This window comes from Mixophyes fleayi, chromosome 5 (genome assembly GCF_038048845.1).
Source record: "Mixophyes fleayi isolate aMixFle1 chromosome 5, aMixFle1.hap1, whole genome shotgun sequence".
In the NCBI taxonomy this organism is placed as follows: Eukaryota; Metazoa; Chordata; class Amphibia; order Anura; family Limnodynastidae; genus Mixophyes; species Mixophyes fleayi.
In genome coordinates, this window is record NC_134406.1 from 85,426,256 (window position 1) to 85,451,791 (window position 25,536).

General features: G+C 36.9%; 1 protein-coding gene across 2 annotated transcripts in view; it reads right to left on the bottom strand.

Moving 5' to 3' along the window:
- The window catches only part of CNTNAP2 (contactin associated protein 2), a 1,405,747-nt gene that overhangs the window by 529,024 nt on the left and 851,187 nt on the right, over nucleotides 1–25,536 (bottom strand). For both annotated transcript variants that reach the window (XM_075212518.1, XM_075212517.1), the window contains exon 10: nucleotides 16,621–16,792. In XM_075212518.1, the coding sequence (XP_075068619.1) occupies nucleotides 16,621–16,792 (172 nt within the window). The remainder of the gene's footprint in view (nucleotides 1–16,620; nucleotides 16,793–25,536) is intronic.

Sequence of the window (25,536 nt, forward strand, 5' to 3'; positions counted from 1 at the left end):
AAAAGTTTTAAGAAACAATAATGAAGCAGTTGTGCAGTGATGTTAGAAAATAAAAGCAGGTCAGCAAAATGTTGAGAAGTAGCACATAGTAGTCGTATATATCGCAGGTGTAAGAAATCTTCACCATCACTATGGAAAAAGCTCCTAACAAGAATTGTGAGAGTTAGAGAAACTCTGACAGTAAAGATGAGCAGTGGTTAACAGTACATATGGGAATGAAATGCAGCTGACCGCTACTATGTACAGTAAAGTAGAGATAAAAGCATCAATTCCTTGTTGTATTAGACAATTACGTTCTATTGAAGCGGCTGCAGACAAACTATGGTTGTTTTATGAATCCCAATTTGATTGTAAATGTTTATTATGATTCTTTTTTCCAGACAAAAAATATTTATCATGCATTTATGTCTTTTTGTTCCAAATAGGTTGTATTAAATGTCCTTTGCATTAATTATATATGGAATTTTATGTGATTTGTAAAAGGAAGTATGTAATATATTAACCGAATAAACAAACATAAACACTGACGAATTTACTAAGCTGAGGTTTGCAAAACCGCCATCCAAACGGTCAAAATAAAAGAGGTGAATATGTGTGGCGAGATTGCTCAAACTGCATGCTGTTTGAGCTAGTTTGCCATTCAGAATATAAGAGGAAGCACCATTGGCATTTAAATTATTGGGGCAATCCTTATTTTTTGATTAAGGGGCAAAATTTATTTAAATTTAAAATTAACTTATGGAGATTTTTTTTTCGTTTTCTTGTAAGGAAACACTATTATAGCATTATATTATGGGGGAAATGTGAAAATATAATAATATTAACTAATTGTTAATGGTGGATATAATTATTTATGTTGCACAATTTGGCATTACGTAGTGCCAGAATAATATAATAGTGAAACAATTTTGTCCCCTTAATATAATATATTTTTTTCCCCATAATTTAATTGTAAATTAATTTTGCCCCTTGATCAATAAATAATGATTGCCCCAATAATTTAAATGTCAGTGGTGCTTGCTCTTATATTCTGAACGGCAAAATAGCTCAAACAGCATGATTGAGCTAACAAGCCATTCAGAAGCAGGTATTAAAAAACCTTTTGGATTGCAGTTTTGATGACCATTTTAAACAAACCACCGTCAGTTTAGCTGTTTTCAGTCCATCACACGGCCACTTTAAATCGCAGCCTTAAACTGCCATATAGTAAATGTGGCGGTTTGGACCACTAAATCTCCAGCGATGTGTGGCAGTTTAAAACCGCCACCAAATTTGCAACTTAAATGCAACTGCATTTAAAGGATCATGATTAAGGAGGAAGTAGAATTTTCAAATAAATGTGTGTTGAAAATTATTGCAACAGAACATCACCTCGTATTGCCAATATATGTCTTAATAAATAAACCAATAAAATAAGATCTATTTTATATATATTTATGTAAATATAGTGTTACAATATAAACTTCTACTAAAACTACACAGTATATGACAAACACAAAGCATAGTGCAGTGAATGCTGATTGGCCACATAGAAACTGTTGCACCATACCAAGTGCATCCTTATATGTAGTGTGTGGAACGCCTTAAAAAGCAATAGGACAATACACATATTTAATATAACCAGACTACTCAAAATGATCCTAATAAAATTACACTCTATATAAACATAGTACTCTGCACTTACACTCCATAACCTGACCAGTGGAGATTATTATAACACAAATATATATCACTTTAAACTAGAGATGGGCGGGTCCGGTTCTCCGAGAACCGAACCCACCCGAACTTTGGGTATCCGAGTACCGAGCTGAGCAGCTCGGTACTCTCCCGCCAATTCCGAATCCAAATCGAGGCCGAACGTCATTGTGACGTCGTCGGATCTCGGGACTCGGTTCTCGCGATACTTCAACTTTATAAATACACGCCTCCACAGCAATCCATCGCCATTTGACAGAGGGAGAGAGCAGGGTGTAGTCATAGGCTAATTAGAGCAGGGACAGAGAAAGAATACAATATTGTTCTTGCAATTGCTCTAACCAAAATCGCTAGTGCAGAGAGGAGGATAGAGGTTTATTATTTTTTCTTCATATTTGGCACTCCCCAGCGCTTTTGGGTTGTCCCCCATAATTGTGCATTAATATTTCTGGCTGTCAAAAGTCATATCTGTCAGCAGTATCTACTCAATAAATGTTAGCACTCCTCAGTGTTTTTGGGGTGTCCTCTCTAATTGTGCATTAATATTTCTGGCTGTCAAAAGTCATATCTGTCAGCAGTATCTACTCAATAATTTTAAGCACTCCTCAGTGTTTTTGGGGTGTCCTCTCTAATTGTGCATTAATATTTCTGGCTGTCAAAAGTCATATCTGTCAGCAGTATCTACTCAATAAATTTTAGCACTCCTCTGTGTTTTTGGGGTGTCCTCCCTAATTGTGCATTAATATTTCTGGCTGTCAAAAGTCATATCTGTCAGCAGTATCTACTCAATAATTTTAAGCACTCCTCAGTGTTTTTGGGGTGTCCTCTCTAATTGTGCATTAATATTTCTGGCTGTCAAAAGTCATATCTGTCAGCAGTATCTACTCAATAAATTTTAGCACTCCTCTGTGTTTTTGGGGTGTCCTCCCTAATTGTGCATTAATATTTCTGGCTGTCAAAAGTCATATCTGTCAGCAGTATCTACTCAATAATTTTAAGCACTCCTCAGTGTTTTTGGGGTGTCCTCTCTAATTGTGCATTAATATTTCTGGCTGTCAAAAGTCATATCTGTCAGCAGTATCTACTCAATAAATTTTAGCACTCCTCTGTGTTTTTGGGGTGTCCTCCCTAATTGTGCATTAATATTTCTGGCTGTCAAAAGTCATATCTGTCAGCAGTATCTACTCAATAAATGTTAGCACTCCTCAGTGTTTTTGGGGTGTCCTCTCTAATTGTGCATTAATATTTCTGGCTGTCAAAAGTCATATCTGTCAGCAGTATCTACGCAATGGATTCAAAGCAGTCCACATATGATCTAAATGAGCAACCAGGTTCTGTCACCAGTCCTGATGTTAGTGTTCCCAGTACGTCATCTGGCCAAGGCGATGTCAAACAACAGAGTGTTTTCAAATTAGTGCAAAAAACAAAAACCAAAAAAAAATTTACTGTATTGAAGCGAAAACGAAGTGTAACTGAGCAAAAGTTAAGTGACGATAAAAAAAAAATTGCAAGCATGCCATTCTACACACGCAGTGGCAAAGAGAGAATGAGGCCTTCACCTTTGGCTATTAGTGGCAGATCCCAAAAAGTTACCCAGCCTACAATTGGTGCACAACTACTGTTACGCGTCAAAGCTGAGCTGCAAGATACCAGTGAGGCATTACAGGAGAATATTTGCTCTGATTCACAAATGACAACAATCCCTGTGGAGAGTCCATCCAACAGTGGGATGTCTAATCGTGAGCATTCTGCTGATGTGTGCCTTAATAGCCCGAGTGTAGCCGGTGATACCCAAATTGAGGATGCCACTTTGGAATTAGAAGAGGATGAGGGGGAGATTTGTGTAGGCGACGAGGGCGCTAATGATGATGTTGATGATTATGATGCAGACAGATACCAAATTGCCTTTCTCAATTTCTATTTATATTCTAGATTATATAACGGCTGAAAAGTTTTCTATTCTACTCCTAGTGGAGAGAGGATCTGATGCAGACAGATACCAAACTGCCTTTGTCCATTTCAATTTATATTGTACAGTATATAACGGCTGAATTTATTAGTATTTTATACAAGTGGAGGGGGGCCTAGAGAGACAGAAACCAAACTGGCTTTCTCCATGTCAATTAATATTGTACAGTCTATAATGGCTGAATTTTTTAGTATTTTATACAAGTGGAGGGGGGCCTAGAGAGACAGAAACCAAACTGGCTTTCTCCATGTCAATTAATATTGTACAGTCTATAATGGCTGAATTTTTTGGTATTTTATACAAGTGGAGGGGGGCCTTGAGAGACAGAAACCAAACTGGCTTTTTCCATTTCTTTACATATTTAACTATAAGTGTAGGGTGTAATATACATTCAAAGACGATGGCTGCATTGCCAATATGCATAGATGGAGAGGAAGACAATCTGTTTTGTGTGTAGAATAGGCCTACCAACGAAGAATTAAACTGTTTTTTTGGATGATTTATTACCTCAACAATTAGATTACTTGTCTCTAAAACAGTTGGAGCACTAAATTGGGTTAATTTAGGCCCAAAAACATGGATTTTCCAAAAAAATAGCAAAACAAAACCAAACAAAACCAAAACCAAAACCAAAACACGCAATGGCAGTTTTGCAAAACCAAAACCAAAACCAAAACACGACGGTAATCCAGATCCAAAACCGAATCCAAAACCAAAACACGGGGGTCAGTGACCATCTCTACTTTAAACAGACATAGGCAGGGCTGGATTAAGGGAATGGAGGCCCCTGGGCTAAGGGGCCCCTCATTCTCCCGTGAGGCCCCCCTTGTTAGCCGCCTGTCGCCACGCCCCCCCCCCCCCCCTTCCCGTGAGCTTCCCTCCCTGTTAGCCGCCTTCCTGATCTGGCCAAGATAATTCATCTTGAAAAGAGAAGGTTAATCTCTTGTAGGTATTCTGCTAGAGAATGTATCTAGTCATCTTATCAACTACACATAATTAGGTAGGAACTTCTATTTTCATAATTGATCATCTGGGTCTACCAAATGTAATTTAGGAGAAACAGCCCACAAATATGAAAATGTCATTTAATAAATGTATACATATGGGGCCTGATTCATTAAGGAAAGTTAAGCAAAAGTAAATAAGGCAAAACCATATGGCACTGGAGGGGGAGGTAAATTTAGGAGGTGATGGCAGATTTATATTTGGGGTAGGGCATGTTCTAGATCAACTTTAAATTTTAGTGTACAAATAAACAATTAAGGATTTGTGTGCTACATGAAAAAACAGACAGTATTTTCATTTGCAACATGGTTTTGTCTAGAAAACTTGAGTAAGAAAACGTTCTCAATTTTTTGCTTAACTTTTCTTAATGAATCAGGCTCATCCTGCATATACCGACGCAAATAGCAGAGACATTCATTTTGAATAAAGGTCAAGGAGAATTGAAATAAGCAAGTGGTCAATATTACAAACTGAGGACATTGTCAGGGGCAATAATAGGGACAATAACAACTATGTGCAAAGTTATTGTAAAGACACAATGAACCTGGATATACACAAATTACAGGTAAATACAACACTAAGGAAACTTTTGTTTTATTGACTGTAGAACACTTCTTAATGCTTTGAAGCATAAAACCCCAAAACATTTTAAAAATGTTATACTGCTACATTAAAGTGAACACCCCCTCTCCAGAAAGTTTATGCCTATGTTAGAAAAAAGAAAAAAGCAAAAAAAAAAACATACTTATATTGCGATTTATTATGCTCCGGGGAATAACATTTCTGTGTTTGACACAGGCAAGATGTGACAGTAAAAGATGTCATCTCTTTCATATCGCCAGTTTTCGGAATATATAGCGTGCAGCTGATGAAAGAGAAGGTGGCCATGTGGTCAAACAACATCAGTCATCCATTATTCTCGATATAATACTGTACAGCTGTGAGGGAACTTCGATCATGCACATGACAGGAGCTCAGCTTCCAAGCCATAACCATCAAACCTCTTTATCACTGCACTTCTAAACCATCTTGTACAGGAATAACCTTAAGGTCATTTAATTCCAAGACAGATGCCATACAGCAATTCATGATATATAGGTTTTTCCTATAGGAAAACCTCAATTCATATCTGAAGCCAGAGAAATATAATTTATGGTTGGTTGTATTGGGACGGTTCCCATATTTTCTGATCTGTACAGACATGCTTTTTTCTATTGTCTTTCCAAATAGATATGGATAGTTAGTCTGAAGGACTTAGTTGCATGAATGTAAATCATGGATATACACATAATGAATACAGATACATAACTAAATGTAGCCGTGATTTTAATGGGAATCAGTTGCTGCAATATGAAATAATATTGTTGCCTTCCTAATAAATAGTTTTATTTGATTGAAATTCTTTCTATGTAGGGAACATAACTCCAGCCACCTGTTCGCCTACTGGGCAACATTTAACATTTAATTTGTAATAGTTGCATGCAGCCTCTCTCGGCACTGCAATCTGTTTCATATTTTCACTAAAGCGATCTCATGGGAGTCACAGTTTTTAAATAGCAAATTTAATTCATTTCTTATGTTGTTACAAGAAATTAGGAATATAAGAAGTTTTATACTGATCATTTCTCAACTTCCTTCTTTCCTTCCTTAGTATCTCTGTTAGGCTCGCCACATGCTACCATATTGTCAAGTTGGCCCAATATTGATCTTTGTTCTGTAATGAGGAGAAGTATCTAATTGAAATCAATTGGGTCGTTTTAGGGAGTGCTCTTGACTCCAGTTTGTAAATGAATCTACCTGTGTATCTGGTCGGCTGAAAGCCACACTAACACACCTCAACAGGTACCGAAAGGGTGGCTGTCATTCATTTTGGCCTGTAAGTGTTAATAACTGAGAAAATTACATTTTTTATTAATTGGTGACTAATAGAGTTGACAATTTCTATGAGGTACAAGATAACATAACATGAATGAGGAGAAATTACATGTAAGGTTATGATACTCCATAATATTCTCAAATAAAAACATAGACTGCTTCAATAGATTAGTTCAGGGGCGAGCTGGGCTGGGGGGCACCCACCCCCTGGGCTGGTCCCGGTCACTGGACCATCTGCATTTTTTTTCTTTAAAATGTTCCTAAGAGGCAGCTGAGTCGAGTCCTGCCCCCCAGGCTAAAATGAGCCAGTCCACCCTTGGGTCAGTCCATACTTTTACTTAATTCTTCCACCCACCCGAGCAGTTTCCCTATCTTTTTCTTTCCATCGATTTCTCTTATTTTTATTCTTGCAATCCTTCTTTTTCTTTGAACTTTCACATACTTTTCCCCTTGCTCCTATCCCCTTATCATATTTGTATCTCTCCCTTAATGTAAACGGCACCCTACATACTTTCACCACCAAACTCCTACAACACTTCACTTGTCTCCCAGAACACACCAATTGTTAATGATTTCTATTACATTCTATATATTTAATTGTACAATATTTTACATAATTCCCGACATCTAATGTTATACTCTCACATATCTAACAGCAGATAACACCATCATCATCATTATCATCATCATTTATTTATATAGCCCCACTAATTCCACAGCGCTGTACAGAGAACTCATTCACATCAGTCCCTGCCCCATTGGAGCTTACAGTCTAAATTCCCTACTATAGACACACACACACACACACACACACACACACATACACACACACAAACACACACACAGAGAGAGAGGGAGAGACTAGGGTCAATTTTGATAGTAGCCAATTAACCTACCAGTATGTTTTTTTTGGAGTGTGGGAGGAAACCGGAGCCCCCGGAGGAAACTCACGCAAACACAGGAAGAAAATACAAACTCCACACAGATAAGGCCATGGTCTGGAATTGAACTCATGACCCCAGTGCTGTGAGGCAGAAGTGCTAACCACTTCGCCACTGTGCTGCCCATCCACCTTCACAACCCTACTCTGGTCCCTAACCTACCACGTAAGGACTCTTTGTTTATGTGCCACACTTTTCCGTAAATCCAGATCCAGAATATCACACAGAGCTCCACAGCAATGGACAACTAAGTCTCACTTTTTTCAAGGTTTACGAGGTGGAGGACTCCATGTTTGTAGCTCACACACAAACACTATCCCACAAAAGCTAAGTGCACTATTGTATCTGATACTAGTACAAGTGGTGACAAATTTTAAATATGTTCTAGACATAATAAAACAAATATATAGTCATAGCTAATTGCAGATAATAACTTTAATTTTAAGCAAATTGAGTAAAGATAACTTCTAAGTCCTCTGCATAGACCATAAGTAAGTTATGAAGTGACTGTAATTCTTAGGAGAGTGCTTGTTACGGTAAATCCATGATACATACATAGAACAATAAACAATAATTAGTTGTCTTGCTTGGCACAGAGTGGATTTATTCCTCACATTCCACAAACAGAAGTAGACAAAGGTCAGGTTTCCAGTGAGTTACCTGATCACAGTGAGTATGATGCCAGCAACAGTCACAGCCCACAAGCTTCTCTAAAGATTGGTAGGAACACTCACAACTGTTCCAGACTATTTTTTAAATTACTAAGCAGCTGTATTCTCCCAGTTACTGTTAGTACCTCTCTGGTCCTGTTGAGCTATTTTTTCCTGTCCCATTCTGTTTTGCTTTATTCTATCACCCTTCCATTGTATTCTTAATTACCTGCTATTCCCAACTTTTCTCTATTTGTGCAAAAGGCTTAATAAAAATGTGCATGGGGCATATACACATGTATGTATTTCAAGACCCCACTGTGCACCCTCTTTGCTGCCATCATAATGTCCTTCTAAGAGGATGTGCTGATAACAAAATGCTGGTGACTATCTTATACGCTGTTCACATGGAGATCTATTCCCAGGAAAGGACAGGACTTAATTTCTGTTCTTCACTAAGCAACGTACATCCTCAACCTCAGTTGTGCCACCAAGGAACCGCTATCCATCTAAGGACAAAATAATCAAGATGAATAAATTAGCATATCTTCCCCTTTACACACATGTGTGGCCAAATTGAAAGGTCATCATGTTGCTCTGCACTAGGGCCCAGCGGCAAGATCTGAATGTATGTGGCTGGCTTTATTCACTACTCTTCTGGGAGGAATTGCTTTGTAGACCACATAGGTAAAAAAAGAGCAAACATCATGGGCTATATACCTATTAATTACTAATAAGGCCTATGTAGAGAATCTTATAGATAGCAGGGAGCCATAGTTTTGAAAGTGTCCCACAAATAGAATCAGGAATTATCCTTCTTACTTCCCATCCTGGGCAGAAGACCATTCGTAAGCCTAAGGGCCAAGTGAGAGGAGTTTAATTAACATTATTTTTTATTTCAAAGGAACAGTAATCCTAAAATGCATTTTGATCCAAACAAAAGGTCATCCTTAAACATTGACAAATGTATATGTAAAAGTTTGATTATTGGCTACACACACACAGTAAAATCCAGAGGTAAAAAATGAAAACACTAAATGACAAAAATTGAACGCGTGTAGTCACATAGTTACCTCCAGTAACTCATTGAAACTATTGTATTCAGCTATCAGCGATCTTGCATCTCTTGATGCAAAGGTTTTAGTACTTGCAGTTGGATTTTGAAAGCAAGGTGATCAGGAGAATGCCTATATCTCACTCCACATCAAACTATGTTTTTCCTTCAAACTCCATATTTTAAGATGTTAGAGATCAATTCCCCTGCCAAACAGTGCACATTGCATGCTTCCAATCAACTTTATCGACAGATTTGTACTGAGCCGTATATTCATTCAAAACATTCCAGGATATCAGCCCGAAGAAGTGACACCCTGGAGAGGTGACTGTTTCTGATGCTAAAAAAACCCTGTGTATCTTGAATTAAGAACAGAACATTATTTTGACAGTTGTGCCCATTTACAAAAACAACTGCTAGAACATTGGCACACTATTTTCCTTCCCTTGCAACATTTCTGCTGATAGTACTGATTTCCTGATTTCCTTCATACATTATTCTGCCAAAACTGATCTCATTTAGTAATTCCCTGGGACTTCAAAGGGAAAAGATACAACTACCCATAAGATGAAATAAAACACACAAAAAACAATTATATTTTCTTGCTTGCATAGTAACTGTAGAACTGTATTTGTACCATTTTCTTCCACATAGATTCAAATTCTTTTAACTTTTACTTAAAATGGATTCATAGAGACAGTCATCTATTATTATATACTTTTTATAATATATAAAGTGCACTATTTTACCACTGTAATAAAACATAAATAATCATGGTAAAGTTTAATATGTACATTTTCCCTGTACAGAAAAATAACTGAGCAACAACATAATAAAAATTGAACATGCTTTATTTCTGTTTTAACTAAGGTGTTATTATTATTATTATTATTACTATTATTATTATAGTTTTATTATAGGTACTTGTTAATTATATAGGAAACACTTTAAAACATGCACTCCACCAACCTGCCATTTTAGAGAGGAGTTGGACATGTAGAGAAAGTACTGCTGTGCCTCGTGGCGTCGGAGTCTCCCACTTCCCCCGGAACTCCAATCCCTTATGACCGCAAACTGTGTCTTTACCTGACAGATCACTTTACCTGGCATTTATGACCAGCCCAGTTCACCTGAGCTTCTCCCCCAGCAAACCCACCCCAGCACAGATTTAGAAGCCGGGCCCAGAAAAACATGAGGCTCCTGGAGCTGGGAGGAGGAGAACAACAGATATCTCCTCATCCAGCATATGACAGATACCAAATCTCCCCATTGCTATTCACTGAATGAATTGATTCAACTGGAAAACAGGAGGATCCTGGTTTTATCCTTTTTTTATTTCAAGCTTTTTGTGCAGTTCAGACATTAAAGAGCAACTAAACTCCAAAATTGAGCATACTATTAAATACAATACCTATGCAGACTTTGGCTGCTGGTGATCTCAGTGTTTCTCATGGCTATGGAGGATAAATATAATCAGAGTGAACATTCTTCCAAAGATCCTATACCTTCCCCAAACCCTCCCGATACATATTCCCCCTAGGTTTTTCCTAGATCTGCAAAGATTAGTACGTGAGCTTGTTTGGGAGGGTAAAACCCCCAGGGTTCGCTATGACATTTTGTATAGGCGGAAAACACAGGGGAGCCTTTAGCTCCCCCGCTTCTCTAGATATTATCAGGCTATACTCCTTAATAGAGTAATGGAGTGGACTAGAGTGGCACCTTCTAAGCAGTGGGTTTATATTTCGGGACAGGCAATGGGAATCTCCACAACCATACACCCCTGGCTGCCCAAACTCGCACACATCCTACATCGCACCATTGGCCCTACTCTCCAATGCTGGGACAGGCTCCGAACCTTGAAATTTATTTCTTCCCCATTATCGCACCTTACCCCTGACTGCCAATCCTGACTTTACACCTGGCCTCACACTGGGTAGTGGACAAATGCGTGCCTTCTCTCACTTACTGGACAAACTGTAGTGTTTTGGCTATACTTTCAGGTTAGAAACTATTTACAATCAAGAGATGTTTTGGAAGATGCGGGCAGGAACCTGACTAGCTTCGAGGAGTTGTGCTGCATCCCCGCCAAACCAAAACATACTATCTCATTGATTTACCAACTGCTCATTAACTATGCCCCAAGCTGCCTGGCTATGCTGGTGCCTAGCATAGAGAGTTGGCGAGACAAACTTCTGAACAATTTTGGGCCAATGCTTTCCAATATATTATGGCGAGCTCCTCTAGCCTTTCTGTGGTGGAGACACGGCATAAGGTCCTTTCTCGCTGGTACAGGTGCCCATCCCAGCTTAGCAAAATGCACCCGGATGTTTCGGGGTCATGCTGGAGATGTGGCTCTGGGCCAGGAACCGCCATCCATATATGGTGGTTGCATCATTTTGGCGCAAGATAAAAACCGTTACAGAGAAAATCAAAAGTACCTCGGCTCCAAAAGGACTGGACTTCTGGTTATTTAGTAACTCGAATGCTCCTATTTCTCAGTCTAAAAAGTTCCTAGTTCCACATCTATGTAACGCCACTGATTTACACAGGTTCTGGGACTTGTTAAATGCAACCAGGTGATACAGTTACCTGAAGTCTATATCTCTCCATGTCTAAGTAGAAGTAGGTAAATAGGTAGAGTAGATCCAGCTGTAGTATACACTGGTATTATGGCAGTATATTAAATATGTGACAAGGGATGGGTTAAGGGGGCACAATATGTGACAAGGTCAGTGTTGTGGGGTGCACAATGTGTGAAGGTTGAGAGGGGGAAGGTTAAGAGGGTTGACGTTTGGAGTGCAAAATATGTGACAAGGGATGGGTTAAGGGGGCCAATATCAGTCACTAGAGTCCATTTGCATATTGGTAATTAATTATGCTCTCTGTTTTGCTTGTGTGTTATTAGATTGCTCTCTATTGTATTTGAGAACTTGAATGCTCTCTGTATTGCATATCTGTCATTAAGATGCTCTCTGTATTGTATATTGATCACTAGAATGCTCTCAGTACTGTATATAAGTTAGTAGAAGAGTCTCTGCATTGAATACTAGTGAGGTGGGGTTGCATTTTTACCATTTTGATATATACATATCTACTTTATTATCCTACACACAAAAATCACATTAACACAGTTTTTGTCACATCTATTTTTAGATTATGGTGTGCTGGTGGAAAAAGCCTGGGACCCTTGCTTTTTTGAGCCCAAGACTAAAAGTTGCTAGTCAGCCCCTGGTAATATTTCATTGGGTTTGGTACGTTTCAACGATGCTGACATCGCCGACATAGTAAATTCCTCCAAAATAAGTCAGAATCTAATAAACCTGATAAATAAAAAATTCAGACTTTACTTGAAAAAGACAGAGTACATCCCTGACATGTCCGCTTTGGTATTGGCATTTGTAATGTGCGCGACAGTGAAATCTCCAGAATTAAAGAGTCAATGCCATCAGTAGGCGCATTTCCGATTTAATTAGAATGTGGAATTAGAATTTTTAATGCAATAACCCTATTCCTCTTCCTATTCCTATCTGTATCCATATCCCTATCCCTATACCTATTCCTAACCCCTAACCCCTAACCTCTAACCCTTAACCCTAACCTTTAAATTAGATGTTAAATGCGGCTAGAGATGGTATTGCCGCTATAATTTTGTAAATGTCACTGTTGCGCACATTAGTGACGTCAATACCAAGTCCCGGCATTTCCTTCAATCGATAACTATAGCAGTCGTGAAGCAGACATGTCGGGAATGTACTCTGTCTTTTTTAAGTTGAGTCTGATTTTATTATTTATCGGTTTTATTAGATTCAGGCTTATTTTGTACGGATTTACGATGTCGGTGATATGAGTCATGGGAAAGTGACTATCACCGATTTCATTAGTTATCAAAGAAAAAATGTAAAGTATGCTCATAAAAAGACAGCAGCTCACTACTGTTTCAAATGGTTTGAGAGCCTGATTTTTAGGCTAATATCATGTGAACATTTTGGTACACCTGCCTATATTAACCTTATCTATATAAAGACGTCTATTTAATTGCAATGCGCATAAATATGCTGTAACCTATAGGAAACTGATAAATTCAGAGCTACCTACTCTCTCAGATTGTCCGGGAGACTTTTGGAATATTAGGAGACCTCCTGGACTATCGAGAAGGTACCTTGTAAACTACCAGCTTGTGCATGCGCAAGGTCACCAATTGAATGCAATCTTCCTTTATGCCATTAAGCCTTCTTACACTATGCTGTGCTCAGTACTATAAGTTCCACCTCATGGTGTTGGACACGCCCCTGACCACCACTAAATGTATATATAGGTGGAGCTAGACACACCCATTTGGTGGAACAGGACATTCCTCCTCTTCTACAGTGCACTGCATGTAGGGTGAATTCTAGGTATTGTTTGCACAGTCTCCCCAAAATGATTTTTCAAAAGTAGGCAAGTATGGATAAGATGTTTGCATTTATTTTCAGAGCTGCACCAGAAAAACAGAAGTATCTTAACAGTTATATACTAAAGATAATTTGTTCTCACTACACATGTTATCAAATAAGTCCAATAGTCATATGTAGATTATATAGACTATATCTAGATCCACATGGCTTGTAAATAAATTATATTTAGGTTAGCAATTTATCTGTTAAAATTTATATATCACAAAAAGTCCAAATAATACTCAACTAATGGAGAATATCAATAGTTGTAATAATCTCTCACAATCTCTATACTGTATTTCTGTTCTATAAACTAATTCTAAATATGTGTTTGAAAAGCTTAGATTGCCCTTTATCAGCCTAATCATGAGGAAGCTGGTGATTATGATTTGCAAGGGGAGTGAGAAAAATATTTGTATAAATAAGAGTTTAACATGCTGAGAAAGGTGAGTGAATAGCTGGAGTGTGAATAACAGTCATGCTTTTGTCATAGCACTTATTTTGAAGTGCTAAAAGGAAATGGATTGCCAAGTTCTGTTACAAGGTAAATTCACTTTGTTGTTCATTGTTTACTTAAGATGGTAGTTTAAGTTTTCACTGTACTTTGAAACAGCATTTGACTGGTGGTTCTGGTTCATAACCAATCAGATGCAGAGCTCTTGGGCACTAACCATTCACCTTTCTCTCCCAAGAGAGAACATACATACAAACACTTTTAGCACCAGACAGATTTTCTATACAGGACAAAAGAATTCATCGTTTTCCAACCATAGGACATTTTTATTGACATTTTAAACAAGTTTACTGTTAAACTGTTTTGGCACATTATATGTGTTATAATAATCATAAATATTTTAATGTTATGTGTGGTGAAGCGAGTTATTAATATCACCTCAACCAGTCTGCACCTGGTTTCTCACAAACTGTGGACTATAAAAACATATACTTTTTCTAGCCCTCTGGTTTCCCATATTTTTCAGTCATATTTAAACTTGTATATATTCTATTTGAAAGTAATTAAAATGTTTTTCTTATCTTTCAGACTAGTCCATTGTTTCAGCCTAGGCAAAAGGATTATTATCCACTAGTCCTGTATGAATGTACATCACACCAGGAGGTCTAATGTATTAAGATAGGGAAAAGGTCCACATACAGAGCTCTATGTTTAATTACAGAGGACTGCATTGTGTATTTAAATGTAATGTGTCTGGATTGTGATCTCTCCTGTTTAAACAAACTCAGCTGTATAGCCACAGAACAATTCCTATACTTAATTATATCGAGAGTGGATCATCTGCTATCCCTTTGTCTGTATGTTTACCTGTGAAATTGCTGATGAGGTCATTTTTGGCTTAAAAGTGAGCTCCAGAGGACAGCAAATTGACATTCACTACCGAGTGATAGCTGAAGTCAGGCTGGCGTTGAGATCTGGATCTCTGCCCCTGACAAGAAAGGGAAATCGGTCCCTGGAGTACTGACTTGGCCCTGATCTACATCTCCAGATCTTGGGGAGCTGTGTGTCTGCCAAAAGCGGAGTGACTTTTACACAGGACCACTACCTTACTGGTAGCCTCAAAATGAGACATGAGGGGAGAAGCTTCAATGGATAGACAACAGTCCATGAAAGTGACAAAGATACACGTGAGATGTTTTATACCCTGTACGTTGTCTGAATGTTGTGTTATTTATTGCAGGTTATTATTTAAATATGTACATTGCAGTTTGGTGCTACCATTTTGTTAAATAAACATATTTATTTTATTTCGGATATTTGCCTGCATGATTTTGAACCTTGGATAGGTAGTGGGTAGACCAGCTGTGCGGCACAGAGGGGTACCTTAAACCTGGTATCTTCACATTATGTATTATCAAAATGTCTCCAACAATAAAGTATTCCCCAGAGGTGAGAGGTAGTATGGAATACACCAGACTACACAGGAAATCATTAAAATGCTTAATGGCTGATATCCCTTACTTCCCTTAACCTCTGAATACTTATTTAACTACTTTGAATGATTGACACGAGACATAAATGTGGCAAAATTAAAAGGAGTTTATTTGCAAATATAGTGGTGCAGAAAAAAGCAGTCAGTACTAAATCAGCCAGGCAACCAGAATGTCCCAGCATTAAGCATAGGACATCCGCAAACAGGGCGACAACCAAAACACACTCCAGGCACACATATCTACTTTACAGGAACCATCTGTCCTGGGCACTATAGAACTTACTCTGGAGCAGTCTGAGGGGATATGTGCATGCAAGACCTGGCTATTTAGACTTTCAGTCTAAAACAAATAATAAAAATTAACTAGTGAAAAATACATTAAATATTTTACGAAAATTAAAAAAATATTTTAAAAAATTGGCCACTGAAAAAAAGCTTTATTCTAAGTATATATAAATATATATATAAATATATTTTTAATTAAGTTTCTATTGTTATCGCCATCCTGAGATGAGTACTTGTACCACCACAATCCATATTAAATAGGCTTCTCTATTCTCTTCATGAGGAAGCTTTCGCTGGTGAAGCTCTAACTCTATTGAATCTAACCAGTGGTGGGTATAGTACTGCAATAGATGTCGGTGACCCAGTTATGTATAGGGCAAAGCTTTGTCTCTAACAAAAGCACCCACTTTTCACCCTATAATATATAGACCCATAAATTCATGTTTGCAGTAAGCCTGATGTGTGGTACACTTCCTGTGCATTTATATTTATATATATTTATGTGAACTAATAAATCCTAGAAAATAAGAATAGATAGTAAGAATGGTTTTCAGTATACAGAATAAAAAGGATTGTGCAATTGGTCAATTCTGAAAGTAGGGACACCTGTGGCGGCCCAGAATAGTTAGACCAGAACTGATAGAGAAAACCTAACAGAGTGAAGTGCTAACTCCTATCCCTAAACATATTTTAGTTAATAAATATTTTAGAGAGACACTAGATATATTTATTCCACAATAGTTCACATTAGTCTAATATTCTCCTACCTGTCAATAATTGCACACATGTCAATGCTGATGTTTGCAAAGCTCCCTTGCTTCCCTTGCTCTATGGCATGAAGGTCAACCAGCTGGTTATCCACGTGGATGAGCTGCATGCACCCTTGAAAGGAATTCTTGAACAAAGGGTGATCAGAGATGTTTGACTTGTAGTAGAAACCTGAGGGAATACAAACATTTGACAGAGTAAGACAAAAATGTCAAATACATGATGGAAACATCTTAAAAAGAAATAGCTTATTCAACCGTGGCTCATCCATCCATGCAAGCAAATACAATTTTAATTGAAGCAATCTTTGCCTTTTTCTTTATTACAGCAAATTTGTCCTGATCAAACTAGTCAGTATAAAGAAAAATGCATAGAAATATTTAGCATTTAATAAGGAAACATATTTAAAAGCAAAGTATGAAAGTATTAAATGGATGTAATATATTCCATTTTATATATATATATATATATATATATATATATATATATATATAAATATTTTTTTAATGCCCTATATATTCTCTATTAAATTTTTAGTTAATTTAACAATTTTGTTACAAGAAAAGTGAACCAATTATCATATTTTTGTGCTGCCTCTTTGGGATAAATTGTTTGTCTATTCTACCCAAATGAACTGTAAATTTTTTCAGAATTGATTATTTAGGTTTGAAGCATTATTTTTTACATTTATGGGCATTTCATGGGAAAATGCAGACACCCCGATTACCCCCTCCTCCTTCAAGAACAAAATCAAATAAACCTTTTCAAAAATGTATCACTAAGCTACATCTGCACAATTAATTCACCCTCCAATTGATGTATATTAAATTACTTGTAGTTTGTAACATTTATATGAGTAAGTGTGGTCTACATATGTGGGACATAATAACAAGATGAAATAATCTGTGGAATAGATTATTGTATTTTTGAGAACACAGAAAAAAGGTTTCCACCGCACAAGATAATATAATATATTGGTTTATCTCCTCCCAAAGTAAATAGATGTTAAATAACAAACCTGGGATATAAGACGCCAGCCCAGGGGGTGCACCCTACACAGTATTAATTAATACAAGTAGAACAGAGAAAAAGAGTGTAATTGGGGCACTCCAAAGAATGGTTAAAAGTAATCTTTAATGGTATACATTAAAATAGGGGTAGAAAATATGAGAGCGAAATATAAAACAAACATATAGACATACCATGATACAATACAAATTAAAAATGCAAACTATGTTACTTTTAACCATTCTTTGGAGTGCCCCAATTACACTCTTTTTCTCTGTTCTACTTGTATAGATTATTGTATTTGTCTAGTTTTTGCAATAGATGATTGTATGTGTCTATTTTTTTTATTATTTTTCCTTTTTTTCCTTATTTATTTTTTATATTATTTATTTGTATTTTATATGCTAGATCTTTATAAGGATGCAAAAGCATAGTTGGCTGTCACTGACATCTATGCCTATGTTAGAACATGCAAACATATGCTCTAACACTAGGGGACTGGGGAAGAATTTTTCTGACATCAAAGCATCTCTTACATATCTTTCTCTTCAAGAATTCCTTGATATTGATGATGTCTATCAGGATAACTTTCTTTACAATTACCCTTAAAGAGTTGTTTGGTCAGAATTCTGCCATTGCACATATACTACAGCTAGCATTGATGGTATTTGGATATATGCACACGACTGTAGTATTTACCCTGTGTAAAAATAGCTTAGTAAAAGGACACTTGGTGAACATATAGCTGAAAATATGTACATTTTGCATTTTGTTTTTAATTTAAAATTTATTTTGATATTTACAAATCAGTATATATATCAATTTCTAATTTGTGTGCAGTACGTTATACATCATCTTTATAGATCTAAGCAAAACATTGAAAACAAAATTATACCCCAAATCATTGGAAAGATTTAGCAACAGAATAAAATTCAATGATAGCCATAGTCAATTCCAATAGTTTTTTTTTTGTTTTGATGCTCTGTATATCAAAGTGTAATAATTGTATAATGTGATATAACTGAGATGTTTTCTTGTAATTACTGAACCTTACTTTCTTATTTTTGGGAGTTCTGGAGAGGAGGTCCAATGGGCAAGTGGATGGGGAGTGATAATGCAACTCATATCACCATTGACCCCCACCCGGCATCACATGGATCGCGTCATCGGGACCCACCTGTCAAGCCTGATAGTGAAAATCACATTATCAAGGCTCCTATTGGCCTCTTTAAAAAATTCTCAAGTCTCCCCGAGCGTTTTTAAACCTAACATTAAGGGCCATATGGGCCTCTTTTTCAAAAGAGGAAAAATCCTATTGCTTGTAAAAATGCATGAAAATGCTAATCAATAAAAAATGTATAGATAGTGGCAATAAGCAGCAATAAAAGCCGTGATTATTGCTATATTTAAAAAATAGGCCCTAAAGTCTTTCTGATCCAGTTTGTCAACGTAGGGTTAAATCATACAAACCAGTTGTGAAGGCTCAGTTTTTCAGCTTTATTTCAAAGCGCAATAATAATAAATGACTAATGGGATGGGGGAGAGTATTAGGAATAAGCTGTTCTATACAACAAAAAAGGGAAAACTATATTGCAAGATCCTTTATATAAGTTGTGTGTTGTATACAGTTGTGTACTAGCAAATCTGAAACTGTATTTGTTCAAAATTGAGTTGGACATGCAGAACACCAAATCAGAAAATGGAAGGTGTTTCACAACAAGCCAGGTGAGCAACAATCAGGAGCATGAGCAGTACCAAGCAACTGGCAGAAGAGACGTCAGGAACAGTCCGGGTTAGAATTCACAGAAATAGCCACAAGATGTACCGGAACACTGGCATAAAGGTTTGGAGCATAATACTCTGACACAGGCCTATGTGCAGAGCAGGTTTAAATAGTTGAGCTGAAATAGGACAGGTGTCAGGTCAGCACACATGACCACAGGTTCAGAGATCTTAAAGGGCTATGCGCTGCCTGTTGTGGCACAGGATTCTATGCCTGGAGTGCAGGAAAGAGCAGAGGAAGCATGCTGGACAGAGGGTTCGAAAAAACAGCCGTACTCTATGTGTGACACTAGTGGTGCTTTTATTATGAAATGGAGCATCAAAGCACATTGAAAGAACAGTGTTTGACCGCATTTATTAGAGGATGGGGACAGAGCTTGCACTGTGGGGATCAGCAGTATGCCCTGGGCAGAAAGAAATGTAACTGCTAATGCCAGGAGGGAACCTTGATACACATATGAACTGTACAATGCTTATGTATTGCACATTGGCACGGAATCCAAATTGCACTATTGCTATTTCCTACTAAATGCAAGGAAGGCGGGCTTAATATATAACTGCGATGGGGCAGTAATTAGTGCACCCAAATCTAAATTTTCAGTTATGGATTGACAGTATTTCAGTCACTACAAATATTCAGCAATTCAGAGTAAAGAAGAACTCTACCCATGCAACAGATCTTTCATGAGACCCAGCAGCACCCCAACAATCAAAATGGTTGGGTTACAATGGATAGTCCAATTTTTTGTCTCCTCAGTAACGGTTCATCTATTATCGCAGCCAGCAAGAACATCTTAGAACTATGTATTAGTGCAATTCTTTTATCAGACTCAAAATTCTCTTAAGCATGTGGTAGATGGGATCAGAAGAAGGAAGTAGGCCTTAGCATCTCATTAGTTTCTTAACTTATGTTTCACTTTTTAGCTAAGTATTTTGTTTCCCATATCCTCTATGCCAATTTCTCTTCTTCAATTGTCCTTCTTTTCAACCATTTCACAGAATAACTCAGTCAAAGATCTTACAAGCGGACAATGCTAGCAACACATGGTATGTACACCAAATGGTTGGTTTGGTGCAGTATTAATATCTAAAGTGATTTACCAGATAGCAGTGGTTGACCAACGTAGTGTGGATTTCCAGTGCAGAAATTCTAATTCTAAATCAGTGGTAAGTATCCCTGAATGTATCTATAGCAAAATATCCTTGACATTGATTACACTGCCATCAACATTCCCTTCCATTCTACCTTGTGTAATATCACTCTTCATATTAACTGTGTGGGTAGGAGTAACCATGTCTTTTTGCATGATGGCGTCAACAAACACCATCATTTATTTATTTTAGTTCTGCTATTCAGAGATATTGTCAAATAAAATAGCATATACCTGTACAATAAATGTGACCAAAGAGACAATCGCACGAGTACATGAAGATATAGGCATTTGTGGAGTGCCATTATTAATACTTAGGCATTTCTATATACAAATACTATTCTATATATTAGTAGGCTTTATTTGTTAACACATATTGGTGGTTACTTACTGTCAAAGTGCAAATAAACCCATTGCAACCAGTCAGCACTTAGCTTTGATTAATTTAATGTAAGTTAAAAAATTAAATCAAATGTCTGACGGGTGCACTTTGTTAGTAAAGAAACAGTAACAAGCTCAGGGCAAGTTCAGTTATTACATCGATGGAGCACAATTGGTCTTGACATTGTGTGATAGAGTGCCAGTCGCACAGGGAGCCACGATTGCATTCCCTTTTTGCCCTTTACTCTACAATTCAAAATAAATGGAGGGGGGGCAGAGATTTTGTGGCATAAAACAGAGAGACCATCAGCCTTTTTGGATCATCAAGACAAGCCATTAATATAAAAGCAAAGTGTTCCATCTGTGCATAGAATTCCAGGAAATCTGGCCTGTTAGTCTTTTCCAAAGATGACCAAACACAGGTCGATAGTGGTCTGTTTCTGCTTGCTAAGTTTGTTATAGATGTTTTGGTGCAACACAGGTTGTGATATCTTTCCATGTGGCTGGTATCGCCTCTGGTAGATGTTGTACACTTTTAATTAGATATTTTAAAAAAAAAGTTCCGGAAAAAAAACCATAGAGTTTATTAGCCATGGCCAAAATGTTTGATACATGTATGGATTGTAATTCCCCATTTAATTAACAATGAAGGGAATGTCAGTGAAACAAATGAAAGTCCCATTAGAACTGCCTTCCTTCCTAGAGCAGGGATTTCAGCCAGTATTGGGCAGAGTCTAGTGAATTTTGACAATCATTAAAATGTATTCAATTTATTCAATTAAATATTTTTTCTATTAACGGATCAAGCATAGACCTCTACACATCAGTGGCTTGCAGTCATGACCTGGTGATTGTTTATGTTTGATTACTTCTATACTGCCATTTGGAGTAAAATTACTTAATATACAGTCTGAACTCTGAACAGTAATGAAACACTATTGGGAAAGAAAATGTGTTTTTATAATGAGCATCATTGAGGCACTGTCACTAACCCCCTGCTGTGAGACACAGGCAGTAATTGTCTATTGCTTCCACTGGCTGTCTGTGTACAAATATCTCATACTTACTCTACTTGAATTAGCAAAGAAAAAAAGTAACATAATCAATTATAGTTATATAAATAAATGTAAGTCTCATCTATATAAATGTGCACTGAATGTTTTTTCCTCTTTTTATTTTTTTTTCCGTGCACATTTGCATATGAGAAGAAAAAAGTCATGGGCCAACATTCCAGAATCCTGACATCTCTGCATGATTTGCAAGGTAACTTTATATAGGAAACTTTAGTTATTGAAGTGTCATTATTCTGAAGAGACACGCTGCTATGTATTCAGGAAATCAATGTGCCTTCTAGATGATTTAGTCCCTGGCCATCTGGCAGGTAGCTGAAGTACAGATAGTTTTTCAAGATAGCCATTTTTCATATCTATGATGTGAAGCTACAACAACGGATTGAGGCTCATCTGTAAAACAACACAACTAGAAAACTAGAAAAGCTTTGGCACTTTGCTTGTCTTGAAACTGTGCGTTTTGATTAAGAGATAAATATGAGTTTTCTTGGCTCAGTTTTATTTATTTAAATAATTTTTACCCTGATTTTTGCTAGTAAACAAATGGAAACTAAGTGTAGTTCTGTAAACTATAGAAAAAGTTAAATATGTCCTTGGGGTATATTTACTAAACTGAAGATTTGAAAAAGTGGAGATGTTGCCTATAACAACAAATCAGATTCTAGTTATCATTTTTTTAGTGCATTCTACAAAATGACAGCTACAATCTGATTGGTTGCTATAGGCAATATTTACACTTATTCAAACCCACAGTTTAGTGAATATACCCCCAGGAGTAAAATATTCTCCTTAATTCAGCCAGTCCCCCAGGATCCAGCGATTCAGTCTTACTCCTGTTATGGCTCACTTCTTTTAAATACACAGGTAGATCAATGCTCCTACCCACTGAACTTCTCATTTGCATGAATGTGGTAGGAGAAGAAAGAGCATCTCTGAACATCTGGGGAAACGCAACAGTCTAGGTTTGGCATTCAATAAACTTGCTGTTTTAAATCCTGCAGTAAAGATTGCAGAAAACTGTTGATTTCGGCAAATTGCAGCTTGATACATTTTGCCAATGAAGTCCTCAGCAGACCTGCCATATCACATAGACAAAATACCTTTTTTCCTTTTTATGAATTAGATCAAGGGGAAGGGCAGACCCCAATTAAGTAGAACACTGTATTATTACCAAATTATTGAACTCCACCCAAACCAAAATTTTCAGTTTTGGATGGAATTTTCCTTTAACAGTTTTTCAGTCAATTCAAATAAAATGGTGGGGCGTCAATGTAATGCTCAATTTCTGGCACCTCAGTAATGGTCCATCTCTTATCACAGCTGAGAAGAACATTTAGCTTCTCAAAAGAAGAAGGCTGGGGTAGGGATCTCAGAGATGCCTACCTTTCTTAGAAGTTGATTTTTGGGGCTATTATAGGCACCACTGAGAACTCAAGCCGTTAGAATAAAATACGTAGCAAAAAATCATGGTATTTGCACAAGGATGTGCTATGTATGTAAATAACCCTATCTGTGCCATCGGTCCTGCAATAATTTATTCTTGAGTCTGTAGCAGATACCATAGACCACAATGTATGAGTGTTCAGTTGTTCCAAAATGCTATATTAAATGTGTGCTATTGTGCAGTTTGCAATCCATTCCATTTATCAAGGTTTGCTGGAAAAGATATAAACTTTAGATATGGATCTAACATAGGATTCTATTATTCATGTTTATCCAGTGCACTGTTTTTTTCTTATTGTGTTCATATTGTTGTAACATTTAATACACGCATTAAGATAACAGTCTTGTCCATGAGCTATCCATACCATTGTTGATACATACCAATACATATTAGGCATCACACATCTGTGGCCACTATTTCCACTCCACATTGCGCCTGGGATTCTATGTTACATCCATTGCTATTGGGGACTGGGACCACTTCCCCCTCTATATTCCTATTGGCAGTATACAGATTTTTACCATACTTAGGGAAGCTCAGATTCCCAACAACTTATTTTCTCTTTAGATATGGATCTCATTGGCGAGATTGCTCAAACCATATGTCTTGTTTAGAGTTGACTGCTAAAACCTGTAGCCGCAACAAAAATTCATCATCAACACGTAAACATGCATCAGGCGTATATAATACTCAAAGCTTCACCTTCCAAAAGGCTTATCTTAGAGATACGAGTAAGACAAAATCGGATGCATCACCAAGGGGCATGGGTAAATTGTGTCTGCATGTCCTAAATATACAGCACTTATGTGAATGTGAATACCCCCTATCCACAAGCGATCGCAAATTTAAGACACGGAATTCAAATTACAGGGAAAAGTTGTTAATTTAGAAAGTGTAATTATATGAGAAATGTATCATTATGTTGTACAAATTTACATCCAGCTTCTGTATCAGGCAGAAAATATTCAATTTGCAAACCAGCACAGGAATTATTGTCATTTACTGGGAAAGGTCATTTGGTGTAAATATGTCAATGTTCAGTGAGTAACCACGTTTATCTATTATTTTGAATAAATAAGATCTGCCCTTTGACATCTCTAAGAACTATGATATACATCTGTAGGATGAGGTCAGTGGCATATGGTAGGCAACAGACCAACTGAAAGAGAAATATATCATGATAAAAGAGAAATAATGGAATAAAGGTAAACTCCTTATAAAGACAATAAAACTGTGCTTATATAATAGATATATCTCACATTGTGTACGTTTGTAAAAAAAAAAGAAAAAAAAGAAACCATAACTGTTTAAAGAGGCAGCAGAAACAATACAAAATGAAAGATAATACACCTGAGCGTAATGGATCCTTTCTTCAGAACAACTATCCTATCAACATGTAATGTGGAACATAGGGCTTTTGTGAGCAGAATGAAAAGATGAATGTTTTCAGGCTAATTACATATCATGAAGAAAGAAAAGAAAAGTGTGCTTTATAGCAATACACGTTCAAAGAAAATGATTGTGAAATTAAGCCATTCAGTAACCTTATTTGTTTGAACTGTAAGGCACTTACTGCAGGTGTTAAGGTTAAAGTACTAAGAGATGTGATATTGCAGCCCTAGGTATTGTCTCTGGAAAGTGAGGCAGGCAATTGCTTCCCAAGGATATAGTTAATGTATTGCTACTATTTGTCAATCAATCAACACATCCAGCTCATATTCTAATGGAATTTTTACAAAAAATAGCAAGGTATATCTACTTCCCAATGTATGGAGGCGAAAAATGTTCTTTCAGGAGACATTATATATTAATTATTCTCATACTTGCTTGAAAGACAGAGATAATTAGTGGTAAAATACACCTCTGGTCCATGATACATATTGCAGCAGGAGAATTAATATACATTACATATATTGTATGAGACTGCAGGTTAAATGAACTGTTCAGTCTCTCCCTAGCAGTTTACTGCACTGGTTTAAAAAAATTAAATTGAGCAGTTCCTTCTCATCCTACTACATATTTCACACCGTACATCTGTAGGTCACTGTCCTAAAAACATCTAAAGATGAAAAAAATCCA